The sequence below is a fragment of the Schistocerca serialis genome, chromosome 4 (genome assembly GCF_023864345.2).
Source record: "Schistocerca serialis cubense isolate TAMUIC-IGC-003099 chromosome 4, iqSchSeri2.2, whole genome shotgun sequence".
NCBI lineage: Eukaryota > Metazoa > Arthropoda > Insecta > Orthoptera > Acrididae > Schistocerca > Schistocerca serialis.
Window position 1 is genome coordinate 157,745,545 of NC_064641.1, and position 13,723 is coordinate 157,759,267.

Sequence of the window (13,723 nt, forward strand, 5' to 3'; positions counted from 1 at the left end):
AGGTGGCTTGCGGAGTATGGATGTAGATGTAGATGATTAGTTCCTTAGCCACAGATTCAGATGGATCTCTTCCAAAGAACAAAAGCTTCAATCACTTCAATTTTGTTTGTTCTGAACATTCTCGTGGGAGTTTCAGGATGCCATTTTTTATTTATTTACTTTTTTTTACACTGACAGCTCTAAATCTGCTGATCGTGTGGGATATGCCTTCTTGTCTTCTGCTGGCATGGAACACCATCTCTTGTCTGCCAGATGTGAGGTGTTCACTGCGGAATTGATGGCCATGTATTGGGCCCTCTGTTTTATTAAATGGTCCTCCTCCTCCTCCAGAATTTTCTTGTGTACAGACTCTATGAATGGTCGTCAGGCTACCGCTCAGTGTTTTTTCCGCCACCTCTTGTTCTCTGGCACCCACAGTCTTCTTGCTGATCTTAGTGATACTGCTGGTTTGGTTGATTTGCTTTGGGTTCCTGGCCACGTAGGTATCCTGGGTAATGAACTTGCTGATCATCTGGCGGGAGTAGGGGCTGATCAACACCCCCCCCCCCCCCTCCCCCCACCGTTACCCATCCTCCGGTGGCAGATTTGTAACGTTACATCAAATCCCTTTTTGCTCAATTGTGGGCTGACTCTTGGGAAGCTAACCACCATTAATACACTTCCTGCCAACAATGTGGCTTTCTTCACCCTGCCTCTCCCACTAGGAATCCACCATTCTCCACCATCTTCGTATTGTCCATACTAGGCTGACCTATGGTTGTTTACTCTGCAGTGAGCCACCTCCCATCCCCCCTCCCCTTCCTTTGTAGTTGCGGGGCTCTGCTGATGATGATAGATATTTTGCTGGAATTCCTCCACCTTTTGGCCCTTCACATTAAATATGCACTCCTACCTTTCTTGTCTCGGGTGGTAGCAGGCGACCCTTGCATGGTTATGTCTGTCCTCAATTTTCATCATAAAAGTGGTTTGTACTCTTAGGTATAAATCCTTAAATTTTCCTCTGGCATGAGAGTCCCTCAGATAGCGTAGGCATTGATTATGAAGGCCTCGACCTTGCCTCCACACCTGCCAGGTTCTCCCCTTCTCACTGCCTTTTCCCTTCATTTTGTCTGATCTGTTGTGCTGTTTTATTCCCCCTTTTCTTGTGTCTTCTTCCCTGGTGTTATCCCCGTTGTATCATGATAATGGTATGGTGTGGATGTCTGGTCAGGTTGTTCATGGTGCTGGTGCCCCACCGCGCTGGTGTTTCTGTGGCACCTCTGCTCTCAAGGCACCCTCTTCTCCCCTCTTTTTCTTTCCTCTTCCTGCTGCCCTGATCCCTTTCTCCTCTTTGTTTGCTCATTATCCCTTCCCCTCAACTGAAGTGTGCTGTTGTGTTGCACGTTAATTTATTTCTGCCGTCCTAGATCTTGGGACCAATGACCCCACTGTTTGGTCCTCCCCCCCCCCCTCCCCCCTCTCCAAATCAACCAACCAATCCAGTCTCTGCATCTCTGCAATATCCTTGTCAGACTATCCAGCACCTATTTCCCACCCTGTTGCTCCAATCCCTGCCCGCCGCACCCTCCTCCGATCATCTGCATCACCCCTGTAACTTGAAAAACATATGCTATCAAATGGAGAGCCACCTGTGACACATGCCATGTACCAGCTGCTATGTAAAAGCTGTTTGGCCTTTTACATTGGCATGACTACTACCAAGTTGTCAGTTAGGATGAATGGGCACAGGCATAGGGTGTGGACTGGCAACAAACAATATCCTGTTGCAGAGCATGCTCTACAACATGACAGTCATGAACTTGATGCCTGTTTCACCACACATGCCATCTATGTTCTTTCCCCAGACACCAGTTTCTCAGAATTTGCAGGCGGGAAATGGTGTTGCAACATGTCCTTGGTTCTTGCCATCTACCTGGCCTTACTTTCCATTAATTTCTTTGTTCCTTTCTTGATTCACATTTAGTTTTCTATATTGTTTATTTTCTGACCTTTCAATTTTTCTCTGGCCTTCCATCTCTACCAGATTATGTGCATTTAGCTTCCTGCTGTTAGAAATTTGTGCATAATGTTTTATCATAACCTCTGTCTTGTGTATTACTCTGTCTCTCACTTTTAAGCTCTCAGGTTTTCAAATCTGGACTTATCCTGGTCAGTTGTTACAGTATATTCTGTATTCTTGCCCTGCTCTCCCAAGTATCAATGCCTTCTCCTCTTTACTGAGATCACTAGACAATGCCTGAAAATCATTTGTTACCTGGTTAAGGCTAGCAATAGCTTTTAGAGTACATGTCACTGGGTACCTTTATCGTAGTTTTTACCACCAGTCGTTGCCCTATACCCCTCCCAGGACTTCTGCCCAGTAGCAAGATTTTTTCTTTTTTACCCAGTTCGTTTTCTGACCTCTCACCTGAACTTTTGTTAATAGTCTGTTGTGCCCTATTTTCCTCTACAGCTGAGTGAGGCTACGCCCTTCAAAAAGTAACGGGCTATACCTGTTCATGACCTCAACTGTAACAGAACTATTCTTTTAAAACAAAAATTATCCGTTTCTCATATTTGTCACTACGGGAATTTACCCATACGTACCATGTATATGGCATTCTTTCTTTTACTTAGAACCACACCAGTACCACTCCGTTGGAGGATATGTCCACGACGAGAGCTGTTAATGCAAATAATCAGTGTTTGAAGGTGTTTATACAGCGGGATTATAACGAAGGAACACTTGTAAAGTTCCAGACACGCTTTCCACAAGAACTTGAAGATCGGGTAAGTAGAAAGTTGTAAGTCTGGTTTTCTACTAACTTTAGTGTGGTTGCACCTTGCAAAGTAGATCTTTGTTTATCCTCGTGCTCACTTTGTGCATGTCCCTCATACCTTGGAGTCTGAGTGGCTGCCTTCCGTTTTTAACCTTCCCCAAACTGTCCCTGTCCCTTTCTTGAGGAAAGAACTGTTAGTCCTGAAAGCTTGGTAGGTATCACTTCTATGTCTCTCTTGGCAGTGCTACTCATTTTGCAGCAGCGGAGTTGTGCAGTGATTAGCTCATTGGAGTCCCATTTGGGAGCTCTGTGGTTCAGATCCCTGTCTGCCATCGTGATTAAGGTTTTCTGTGGTTTCCCTAAATAGACTTCTTTCCCCCTTCCCCTCCCTGTCCGAGCTTGTGCTCATCATCATTGATGGGATTCTACCCCCTAATGTTCTTTCCATTTTCACATTTCACCTCCTGAAGATAAGAAGAATGCACACAAAATAAGTTGGTCTGTACCTGTGGAGATGACATGGCACAGTTGGGGAGGGGACACTGGTAGTGGGGGGTTTTGGCATGAACGACCACTGCACGATAGGGCAGGTGAAGTTGCACAGTTTAAGCCTGTGCACGGACCCGTATCTCCCATAATGTATAAGCTACAGCTAGCGAGTGTACAAGCAATCATATTATTGTGTTGGTGCATAAGTTGATAGCGTTTTTCCACAAGTTTAATAAACACAGCAGACACACATAGTAGAGACTTCAGTCATCAATAATATGTTCTACTGCACTATTTACAACAGACAGCCAATGATGGAGTAACTTCTCAATTTGCCAACTGTACAAATCGTGTGGTTTTGGAGCAAAGAACTCATAGAGCCATGTTCAGAGCACATTTTCATCCGGAAAAGAACTTCCTTGAAGGTTGTTGAATAGAGAACAGAAAAGGTGAAAATCTGAGGGCACAAGAGCAGGTGAAAGACGTGGGTGCCAAATAACTTCTAACCCGACTCCTGCATAGTGCCCTTTGTCACTCTAGGAGAATGTGGGTGCCATTATCATGTAGTAGCATCAGTTCATGCGGTCTTGCTCGTTGTTCTTGGATTGCATCTGAAAAACTTCTCAGTTGTTGAGAATAAATGTCAGCAGTGATGCTTACACCTCGGGAAAGCAATTCTTGGTATGCCGCACCATCACTGTTCCACCAGATGCATAATGTTATCTTTCGTGGATGTGTGCAAGTCTTTGTATGATGAGATGCTGCTTTTTTTCATGCCTCATCACCAGCAATGATGTAGGATAGGAATGGTGATGTTCATGAGCCAGTTGATTACGAGCAACCAGAGGTGCACATATGGCCAAACGTTGATTTCTGTGATTTTTGCTTAGAGCTTGCAGTATCCCCCCCTCCATGCACAAGTGTCACATGATGGTGGAATGATCACAGTTCATCATGTTTGCCAGTTGTCAAGTATATTGATGTGGATCATTGTGCATTAATGTGTTTAAAAAATCTTCATCAAACCCCGAAGGTCTTCCTGAAAGTGAAGAGTTGCTAACGTCAAAACCACCCTCCTTGAAGTGAAAAAGAACTTTTTTGCTGTGCTCAGTCCAGTGACAGTATCCCCAGTCGTGGTGCAGTTGTTTCTGGCCTCCCCTGCAGCTGTCACACTTCTATTGAAGTCAAACAGAAGAATATGTCATAAATGTTCTGATTTCTCCACTTGGTACTCCATTTTTTAGTGTCCACAGCTCCACTCACTATCTCCATATGACAAAATAGCAATAAGTAAACTCAAATAGCAACAGCGAACTACAAATAACACATAACAATTGATAAATAAACCCATAGCAACCGGAATGCCAACATGCAAAACAAAAGCACTTTGAACATATGCCCCAGTCTAATAATATGTTAAGTTAGTGTGACCAGTTTCTTGCTTGAGTACCAAAAAAAGAAAGTCTCGTGGACAAAGAATCACCCAAAGCAAAACAAATCGGACCATGAGCTACTAGGTAATCTCATAAAACAAATAAATGGTTAAAAATATAGTATAGGAGACAACGTTGATTACTGCGATACTGCCAGTGTAAAATGAAGATAAAGTATCATCTGAAGTTGTCATGCCCCTATGACCTATTCTGCAATATTACCAAAAAATAATATTTTTTTTTTCTGTCAGTCTTCCATGGCCTTCACAAATGGTGAAACCTTGAAAAGTATAAAATGTCTTTTGGTTTGTATAAACTAGAATTTTTAATTAGGCTTTTTGCTTCCTCGTTTGCCGCTCCCGATATAAATGTAATGGTGTTGCACATAATCTAAAGTGTGTGATTATGATGAACTCTGTAGTGTGTGAATACTGTGGTGCCATGCTATGTAGTAAAATAACAGTGAAAATACTCAAAGTGCACAGGTGAGTAGGCGACAGGCAACTGAGATGGTTGCCCCTTCAGAACAATGGGTGGGCTTTCCCAGTGTTCAGGACAAAAATACCTCTCTGTGCAAAAGCCACCTTATTTTGAATGAGCTCTACTGGTGAGCAATTCCGTTTCATAACTTTAATCTTATAGGTTTATCATTCGCAATTTGAAACCGATTTAGGAGCACCAGTACCTGTAACATTACTTGAGTATGAGGGCTGCCCAGAAAGTAATGCACCATTTTTTTTTTTTCTTCAACAGTTCTTTATTGAACATAATGAGAATTACACATGCGAAAGAATGAGGTTTTATCTCTGTTTTCCCACATAATCTCCATCCTGTTCTACGGTCTTCCTCCAGTGCGAAACAAGAGCGTGTATACCCTGTTGATACCAATCCTTGTCCAGGTGGCAGAGCCATTGCTTTACTGTGTGAATCACCTCCAGATGCAGCACCAACTGCCAACTCGTAATGTGTCTGTCCTTGCGAATGACATCAGCTTGCTGCAAGATGTCAGGCGTGACAGACGTGGACGGTCTCCCTGACCACTGCAAATCGTGGAGCTCTGCCGAACCGCCTTCTGAGACCTCATACTCTGTGCCCAGTGACTAACTGTACTTCCAATGGCAGCTGATGCTCCATAGATTTTGCACAAGCGTTTGTGAATATTCCCCACTGTTTCTTTCTCTGCAATGAGAAATTCAATGATGGCATGTTGTTTGTAATGTACATCACCTACAGATGCCATTTTGAAACTGTCCTGCAGCTAGGCTACCTGTCGAAAGTGATGGAAACCTGGCGCACTCACTCGGGAGACTTCAAATAATACATACGTAATGTTTTGCATTTATAGCGTTGTTTTTGGCTGAGAAAAAAATGTGGTACTTTACTTTCTGGGCAACCCTCTTATTTTATTAAGAATAACATATTTTACTTATAATTCCTTTTCGTCCTTGTGAAGTATGTTTCATGTACTTTTCCTTCTGGAATACAGTCTTCAACAGATTGTACTAACTCGTATTCAACAAGTTATACTAACATGTGGCTTGTGTTACTTCTGGGATCATATCTGGTTTTCCACTGAAGAAACTTTGTTTAGTTTTTGTCTTATTTTCATATTAAAACTGCCTGTTATATTGTAGTGCAGTTTACTATCATGTGTGCTCTGTTACTCTCTAGGCGTTTCACCTCCTGGTTGGAATGTGATTATGTTGGCGAAGAAACTTAACATTTTTCAAAGAACACCTTTTCTGACTTTTGGATCAAGTCTAAATATCATCAGATTGCCACGATAATATTGTTTTTAACTTCCTTGTATGCAATAAAGTCTCCATCTGAATTTCCTACCTGCTCTTTTCTTCATAAGTAAAGCACTGATTTTAATTAGATTTGCTCCCTCCCTTCCTCCTTCCTTCCCCCCTCCCCCTCCCTGTTACACTTCTGAGAACCCTGCAGCTCAGGACTTGATGCTGTTTAACTGCTCCATGTCAGCTAACTCATCTCCAGAGATAGTCCCCAAGTTCAGAAAGTTCTATCCCTGTATATGTGTAGCTGTTTAAACATTTGGCTACAAAAGTTTGGAGCATGTTAACATATTATCCTTACTGTACATTTTTTTTCTAGTTATTACTTGTACCTAAGTGTAGAATTACACAAAATGTTTCTAAAATTGAAATCAGTGAATCTAAACATGCAAATCACATGGCATAATTAAGAGTTACATACATCAGCTGTGTGAATACCAATGAAACTGAGTAAGGAAATCAGTTTTTATTACATAAGGTGGACAACTACACAACTATGTAATACTCTGTAAAAATCAAACAATGGTAACACCAGGTAGGAACATCAACAATGTAGGAAAAGACGGATTGCCACTTATCACAAAGAAGACACATCAGGTTGCACACAGGCACAATTGAAAGACACTTACATAAAGCTTTCGGCCAAAGCCTTCATGAGTGTAAACACACACAAACACACACACACACACACACACACACACACACACACACACACACACCATTCACCCACACATGCAAGCACACATCATGTGCACACAACCACCAACTCCAGCATCTCAGGCTGGAATGCAACATCACTTGGGATGCAAGCAGCAATCTGAAGGGAGTAAGGAAGGGGAAGGGATGGTAGTGTATGTGTGGGGAGAGAGGTGAGCCTCTGTCTGGTGGAATGTGCAGGGTCTAGACTGCCAACAGGTGCAGCATCAGGAGATTGTGGTGCAGGGAGGTGGGGAAAAAAGGAGCAAAAAGGAGAAGAGTGGGGAAAGACGAATGGATGTGTTGGCAGAGGGCTGCAAATAAACAGAGTGAGAGGCAAGAATGGGGAGAAGGTGATAGGGTAGAGGGCGTGAAAACTGTTGGGCTGAGGGTATGGGGACAGTATGTTATCTTCGGTTGAGGCCAAGATAATTACGGGAGCAGAGGATATGTTGTAAGGATAACTCCTATGTGCGCAGTTCAGAAAATAAGGAGGTGAAGGGATGGATCCAGATGGCTTGGGTAGTGAAGCAGCCATAATCAAGGTTGTTATGTTTAGCTGCATGTTGTGCCTCAGGGTGGTCCACTTTGCTCTTGGCCACAGTTTGGTGGTGACCGTTCCTTATGGTAGACAGCTGATTGGTAATCATACCAATATAAAAAGCTGTGCAGTGATTTCAGCAGAGCTGGTAAATGACATGCCTGCTTTCACAGGTGGCCCAGCCCCTGATGGAGTAGGATAAACCTGTGACAGAACTGGAATAGGAAGTGCTGGGTGGGTGGATTGGGCAGGTTTTGCACTTGAGTCTTCCACAGATATATGATCCTTGTAGCAAGTGGTTGGGAATGGGAGTGGCATTGGAATGGACTAGGATGTTGTGGAGGTTGGGTGGGTTACAAAACACCACTTTAGGATGGATGGGAAGTATCTCTGGTAGGATGTTCCTCATTTCAGGGCATGATGATAAGTAATCAAAGCCCTGGCAAAGGTTGTGGTTCAGTTGTTCCAGTCTGGGGTGGTACTGGATGATGAAGGGGACACTTATGTGTGGCTGGTTCTTGAGGGTGGTGGGAGGATTTGGGGTGTGAGGGAAAATGGCACGGGAGATCTGTTTGCATACTAGGCCTGGGGATAGTGCTAGTCTATGAAGCATTCTGAGCAAGAGAATTTTTGTCTCTGCAGATAAGCTATCCCCAGGTGGCCAGGCTATATGGGAGGAATTTTTTTGATGTGAAAGGGATGACAACTGTCAAAATGCATATACTGTTGGTGGTTGGTGGGTTTAGTGTGGACAGAGGTGCAGATGGGGCCATCAGAGAGGAGGAGGTCAACATCTAGGAAGGTGGCACACTGGGTTGAGGAGGACCACGTGAAGAATATGGGAGAGAGGGTGTTGAGGTTGTGAAGGAATGAAGATACCATCAATGAACTTGAACCAGACTAGGGATTTGGTGTTTTGGGAGGCTAGGAAGGTCTCCTCTTGATGGCCAGTGAAAAGGTTGGCATAGGAGGGTTCCATGCAGGTGCCCATGACTGTGCTGCATTTGTTTATATACCTTCCCTTCAAATGAGTGGTAGTAATGGATTAGGATAAAGTTAGTAAGGTGTATGAGAAACAAGGTAGTGGGTCTGGAGTCAGAAGGACATTGGGAAAGGTAGTGTTCAGTAGCAGTAAGATCACATGGGCATAAGGATTGTTGGTGTATATGGAGGAGGCATCAACAGTGGTGAGTAGGTATCCAGGAGGTAAAGGAGTGGGAATAGTGGACAGTCGGTGAAGGAAATGGTTGGTGTCTTTGATGTGGGAGGCTAGATGCTAGGCAATTGGTTGGAGGTGCTGGTCAGTGAGAGCTGAAATTCTTTCAGTGGGGCACAATAACTAGCTACAATAAGGTGTCCAGAATTGTTGGGTTTGTGTATTTTGGAGCATTTAGAAGATGAGAGATTTCCTGCACACTCCACCAGACAGTGTATGTCTCTCTCCCCACCCATACATTGCCATCCCTTCTCTTCCCTGTCCCCTTCACATTGCTACTTGCATCCCACATGATTTTGCATGCCAGCCCAAGATGCTGGAGTTGGCGGTAATGTGGGCGTATGATGTGCTTGCTTGTGTTGGTGATTGGTGTGTGTTTCACTGATGAAGGCTGTGGCCAAAAGCTTTATGTGTCTTTTAATTGTGGTTGTCTGCAACTTGATGTGCCTTCTTTATGGTAAGTACCAATATGTCTTTTCCCACATTGTTAATACTCTGCAAACCATTATAAAATGCTTGGTGAGAAGTGCTTCATACCAAATTAATAATTTTTTAATCTCATTCTGTTGACAGGGTGAGGGAAATAAAGTGTGATCTAACACTCCTGCTCTCAATATGTACATAAAATTTTGGCTAAAATTGCAGTTTTCTCAAGAAATCCAATTTCTGTCTCTTAAAACTTTAAGAACAGGAAAGCAATATTTTTATGTATTTAGCTTTGAATAATCAATGCTGATGGTAATCATTGTTCATAATTAATCATCATTTTTTTCACTGGAAGTCCTGATTTTTGTCAATTTTATATAAATCATGTGGGAAAGGTTTTAATATTTCTTAAAATAAATTTCAGCATCCAAACTTCATAATTTCTTCATTTATTATCAATCCTTACCTCCAAGATGATACATGACATGCAACTGTCTGATGATCATTTAACAGCTGCCTGTAACAACTCATTGTCCCAAAACTGGTCTTTATGTAGAAAAATGACAGTTGACACTTTGTCCAATATTGTTGTAACCTTAATTCATCATAATTTACAGTGAGGATGAGTTTAAGAGATTTTAAATGTGAGAACATATTTTGAGGAAATGAATAACATTTTCTTTTGTGCAAATTTTTATTTTAAGTTTCGTAATGTCTTTAATTTTAACAAAAAGCTTTTTTAAAAAAATGGAAATTTTGATTGTATAAATTCAGTATTTTAGTTGCCTGTAATTTCAGTGTTATTTTGAGCAAAGAACAGTTATACAGAGGGCAGCAATGCGCTAAGTCTTTACATTGTAAACACTTGATTGTGTCATTTTATAGGACATGGTCATAAATTAAATTAAAATATTTTACATAATGTATAAAGAATCTGGATTACGGGAATGGTTCTTTGTACTTACAGGCGTGAACTTCCTCATATGACTGAATGAGAACATACAATGTCCAGTCACATTTCTGTCAAAAGCCTGAATAACTACCTTTTGCAGAGTGGGCTGCTGTGAGATATGCAGGAAGTGTATCAGTGAGGGTCTGGGAAGTACTGACAGGCATGTGGAACAATGCCAACTCTAGTACCTTGACCAACTGTGCTATGTTTCTCAGTTAACGATCCAGGGCATAAACAGCCCGATTGAGACGGTCCCACAGATTCTCACTTGGGTTTAAATCTGGAGAGTTTGATGGTCTGTAAAGTACAGTAAACTAATCCTGGTGCTCTGTGAACCACACACACAAACTGAAAGCTGTGCAGTGCATTGCATTGCTTGCTGGTACATGCCATTGTTTTGAGGAAAAGCAGATTGCTTGTAGGACTAGACATGGTCCTCAAGGATAGATGCATACTTATGTTGATCCGTTGACTTCCAGAATGACAAGATCACACAGATCACCTGGACACATCTCCATAGCAGTTGTTCATCCCTGTCATCTGTGGCCCATGTGCACCACAGCTGCACGTGAACAGTGTACAAACTTGGCAATTTCTGCATAATGATGATGACTTCACTGTTTTCCATGTCCCTTTGAAAAGTGTTATATATCCGTCACTGCTAGTAATGCCACCTCTCATCTGTGAGTGGTTACTGCATCTTGACATTGAACATAGGTGGTGCTCACCTTAATGTGACTAGACATTGTGTATGTAGCTCTCCAACCAGGCATTGCTGACTTACTCCGCTTCCCGTACCCCCAAAAACTACTACTACACCCCCCCCCCTCCTCCACAATGCAACACACCACTCCTGTACACTCATCCTGTAACATTTTTGTCAATCTTTCTGCCAAAACTCTGATCCCTGCAGAAGTCTCAGTACTTTCTAAATACCTCACCTTTAAGCCCAACCTAATTTCAAGCATGTAAAGGACCCTTGAGTGGAAACATTCCTTTGCCAAATAGCCTACTGACAACAGCCAACTAAAACCCCATATAGAACCTTGTTTAAAACAGTTCTGACCTCCCTCCAACTGTGACCCTCCTCTCCTTCCATCAGTCATCCCCTGGTAATCTTTCAGAGATTCCTCTTAAGGATACAGGGTACTTTTCCGGCTCAATATTATGTAAAAATCAACACCTATTTCTTTCAGGCACTGTTTATAATGTATATGTTTTACAGATTTTTTGTTGATATCAGGTAATGCAGCACACTTTCTAAACAAATTGGAAGTATTTTGGATATTTTTGAACCTGCTTAGGGTTATTAAAAATTACAAAGAAATTGATGCAGTTTTTTCCCAAAATGCTTCCTCAAATTGAGGTACCATTTAATCCAATGTTATAAATTTGAAGGAGACCAAATTTTTATCAGATGTGCATGACATGATGGCTGAGGTACTAGACCTATTTAATTCCACCTATTATGTATATTACAAGGATAAAAAATATCACATCTTATATTTTAAATTTTATAATTTTTTCCTAGTAAAAATGTTATTTTTTTTCTATAATTTAGTTGATTCTGCAATAAAGCTTAGGTCTACTACATAAGTATGGACTATTGCAAGTTACAGAAAAAAAATTAGAGCAGTGCTTGATAAACAACTTTAGGAAATATTTATACCTGAATTCTGAAAAATATAACTTGCAGGAAATTGTGAATGAAGATGTGAGTCCAATGAAACTGTGCCTCAGAACATTGCTGAAGCATAGTCTTCATCCTGCAGCATTTCTTCAAATCTTAAAGTTTCCTCTTGGCATTCCTTTTAGCACTTCGTGCTTCTTTGGTAACTTGGAGAGTGAATCTTTCAGCTTCATGCACCCGTTGTCTGTCACACGCAAGCAGTTGACCTTCCATATTAGAGACACATTTTGTGCTTAAATTTCTGAGGATTTCCAAAGTTCCTATCACTCCATCATTGAAACATATCACTGCATCTAGTACACAAACTTTTAATGTATTTAGTCCTACAAAACATTCTTGGGTAATCTTTCCCATATACAATGGTTGAAACTTTCATTTGTATTCTGAGTGCCCCCATGAAGACATTTACTAAGCAAAACAGGGTCACAGATGCTCACATCAACAACAAATCCACTACAAACAGCATAATTGTTAACACAAAAAATTGAATCACCAGGAGGCATGCCATGTGGGAGTTTCTTCCCTGAAGAACTGATACGTAGGTTACTTTCAACAGTGAGGCTTGCTTTGTTTGTGAACTGGTTACCACGGAATTTCCTTTTATTGAATTTCTTGATGTGTGGCATAGTTCATATTTGTTGCACACTAAAGGATATATACTTCCACAAATATATGTAGCACTTGGGTAACAAACATTCAGTAACACGTGAACAAACTGCTTCAGCAAAACAAAAGTAAATACTAGCAAAGATAATCATTTACAGACACTAGAAACCTGCACTGTTACCAACATATACAATGTATCATGCATATAATCGCTGAAAAAAGAAAGTTCACAGTTCTTTTCAAAATAATACTGGTTTCTGTAACAGAAATAAAGGGGGCGTGGCAGCATACATGACTGTAAATTTAAAATTTCGTATATATAGGTCATTTTACATGTGAAACCCTATAATGTATATATCAATGTAATCATGAAAGACTATAGAATTTAATAAAGCCATAAAAAATCGATTTTTCCACCATTTATAAGTACCCTTTATCCTTAACCTGGCATCACCTTCCTTTCCTGAATCTGTCTCTGGTGAGTCCACCATCACTCCTATGGAACACACTGCTCTTCTTAATCTAATAAACAATCCAAACATTATCATCCTTCCTGCAGACAAAAAATTCCACCGCAGTCGTATCACATTGTCTACGTGGCTAATGGTCTCCGCTAACTTTCTGACATCTCTGAATATAAACCTTATAACCATGATCCCATCCCAGAAGTTGAACATGACCTCAAGGAGCTTCTCAATGCTTGAAGTCCATTCCAAAACCTAACACCTGGATCCATGGCGTGTTCAAAAAGGCCATAAGGACAATCAACATTGATACCGGCATGTTTATTCTGGTGGTTGAGGGGGTACCTTCCTACAGAAGGTGAAACTATGTGTTATCGGTGTGACCTGAAGCCATACATCCCGCCACCCATGATGTGTTTTTGGTGTTGTGTTTTGGACACGTTTTCCTGCTGTACATTAGACCCTCTAGGTGATGAATGTAGACACCCACTCCCTTCATGGAGCCCCTGTGTACTACCACCCATATATGTTATTGTCATGACCATCACTCACCACTTTCACTGGGTTGCCCTGTTTATAAGAAGGAAAGGAAGATACAGGAGTATAAGACCCTTGATTGTTTAGCCTACACTGAGGCTGGTCAGAAATGACTCTT

At 41.5% G+C, this 13,723-nt stretch overlaps 1 protein-coding gene across 2 annotated transcripts in view; it reads left to right on the forward strand.

Annotated features, from left to right (window-relative positions):
- LOC126473979 (golgin subfamily A member 7) overlaps window positions 1-13,723 on the forward strand; it is a 98,308-nt gene that overhangs the window by 27,468 nt on the left and 57,117 nt on the right. For both annotated transcript variants that reach the window (XR_007586546.1, XM_050101365.1), the window contains exon 2: window positions 2,617-2,769. Coding sequence is in view for 1 of the 2 variants with exons in the window: in XM_050101365.1 (XP_049957322.1) it covers window positions 2,617-2,769 (153 nt within the window). In the remaining variant the exon portion in view is untranslated. The remainder of the gene's footprint in view (window positions 1-2,616; window positions 2,770-13,723) is intronic.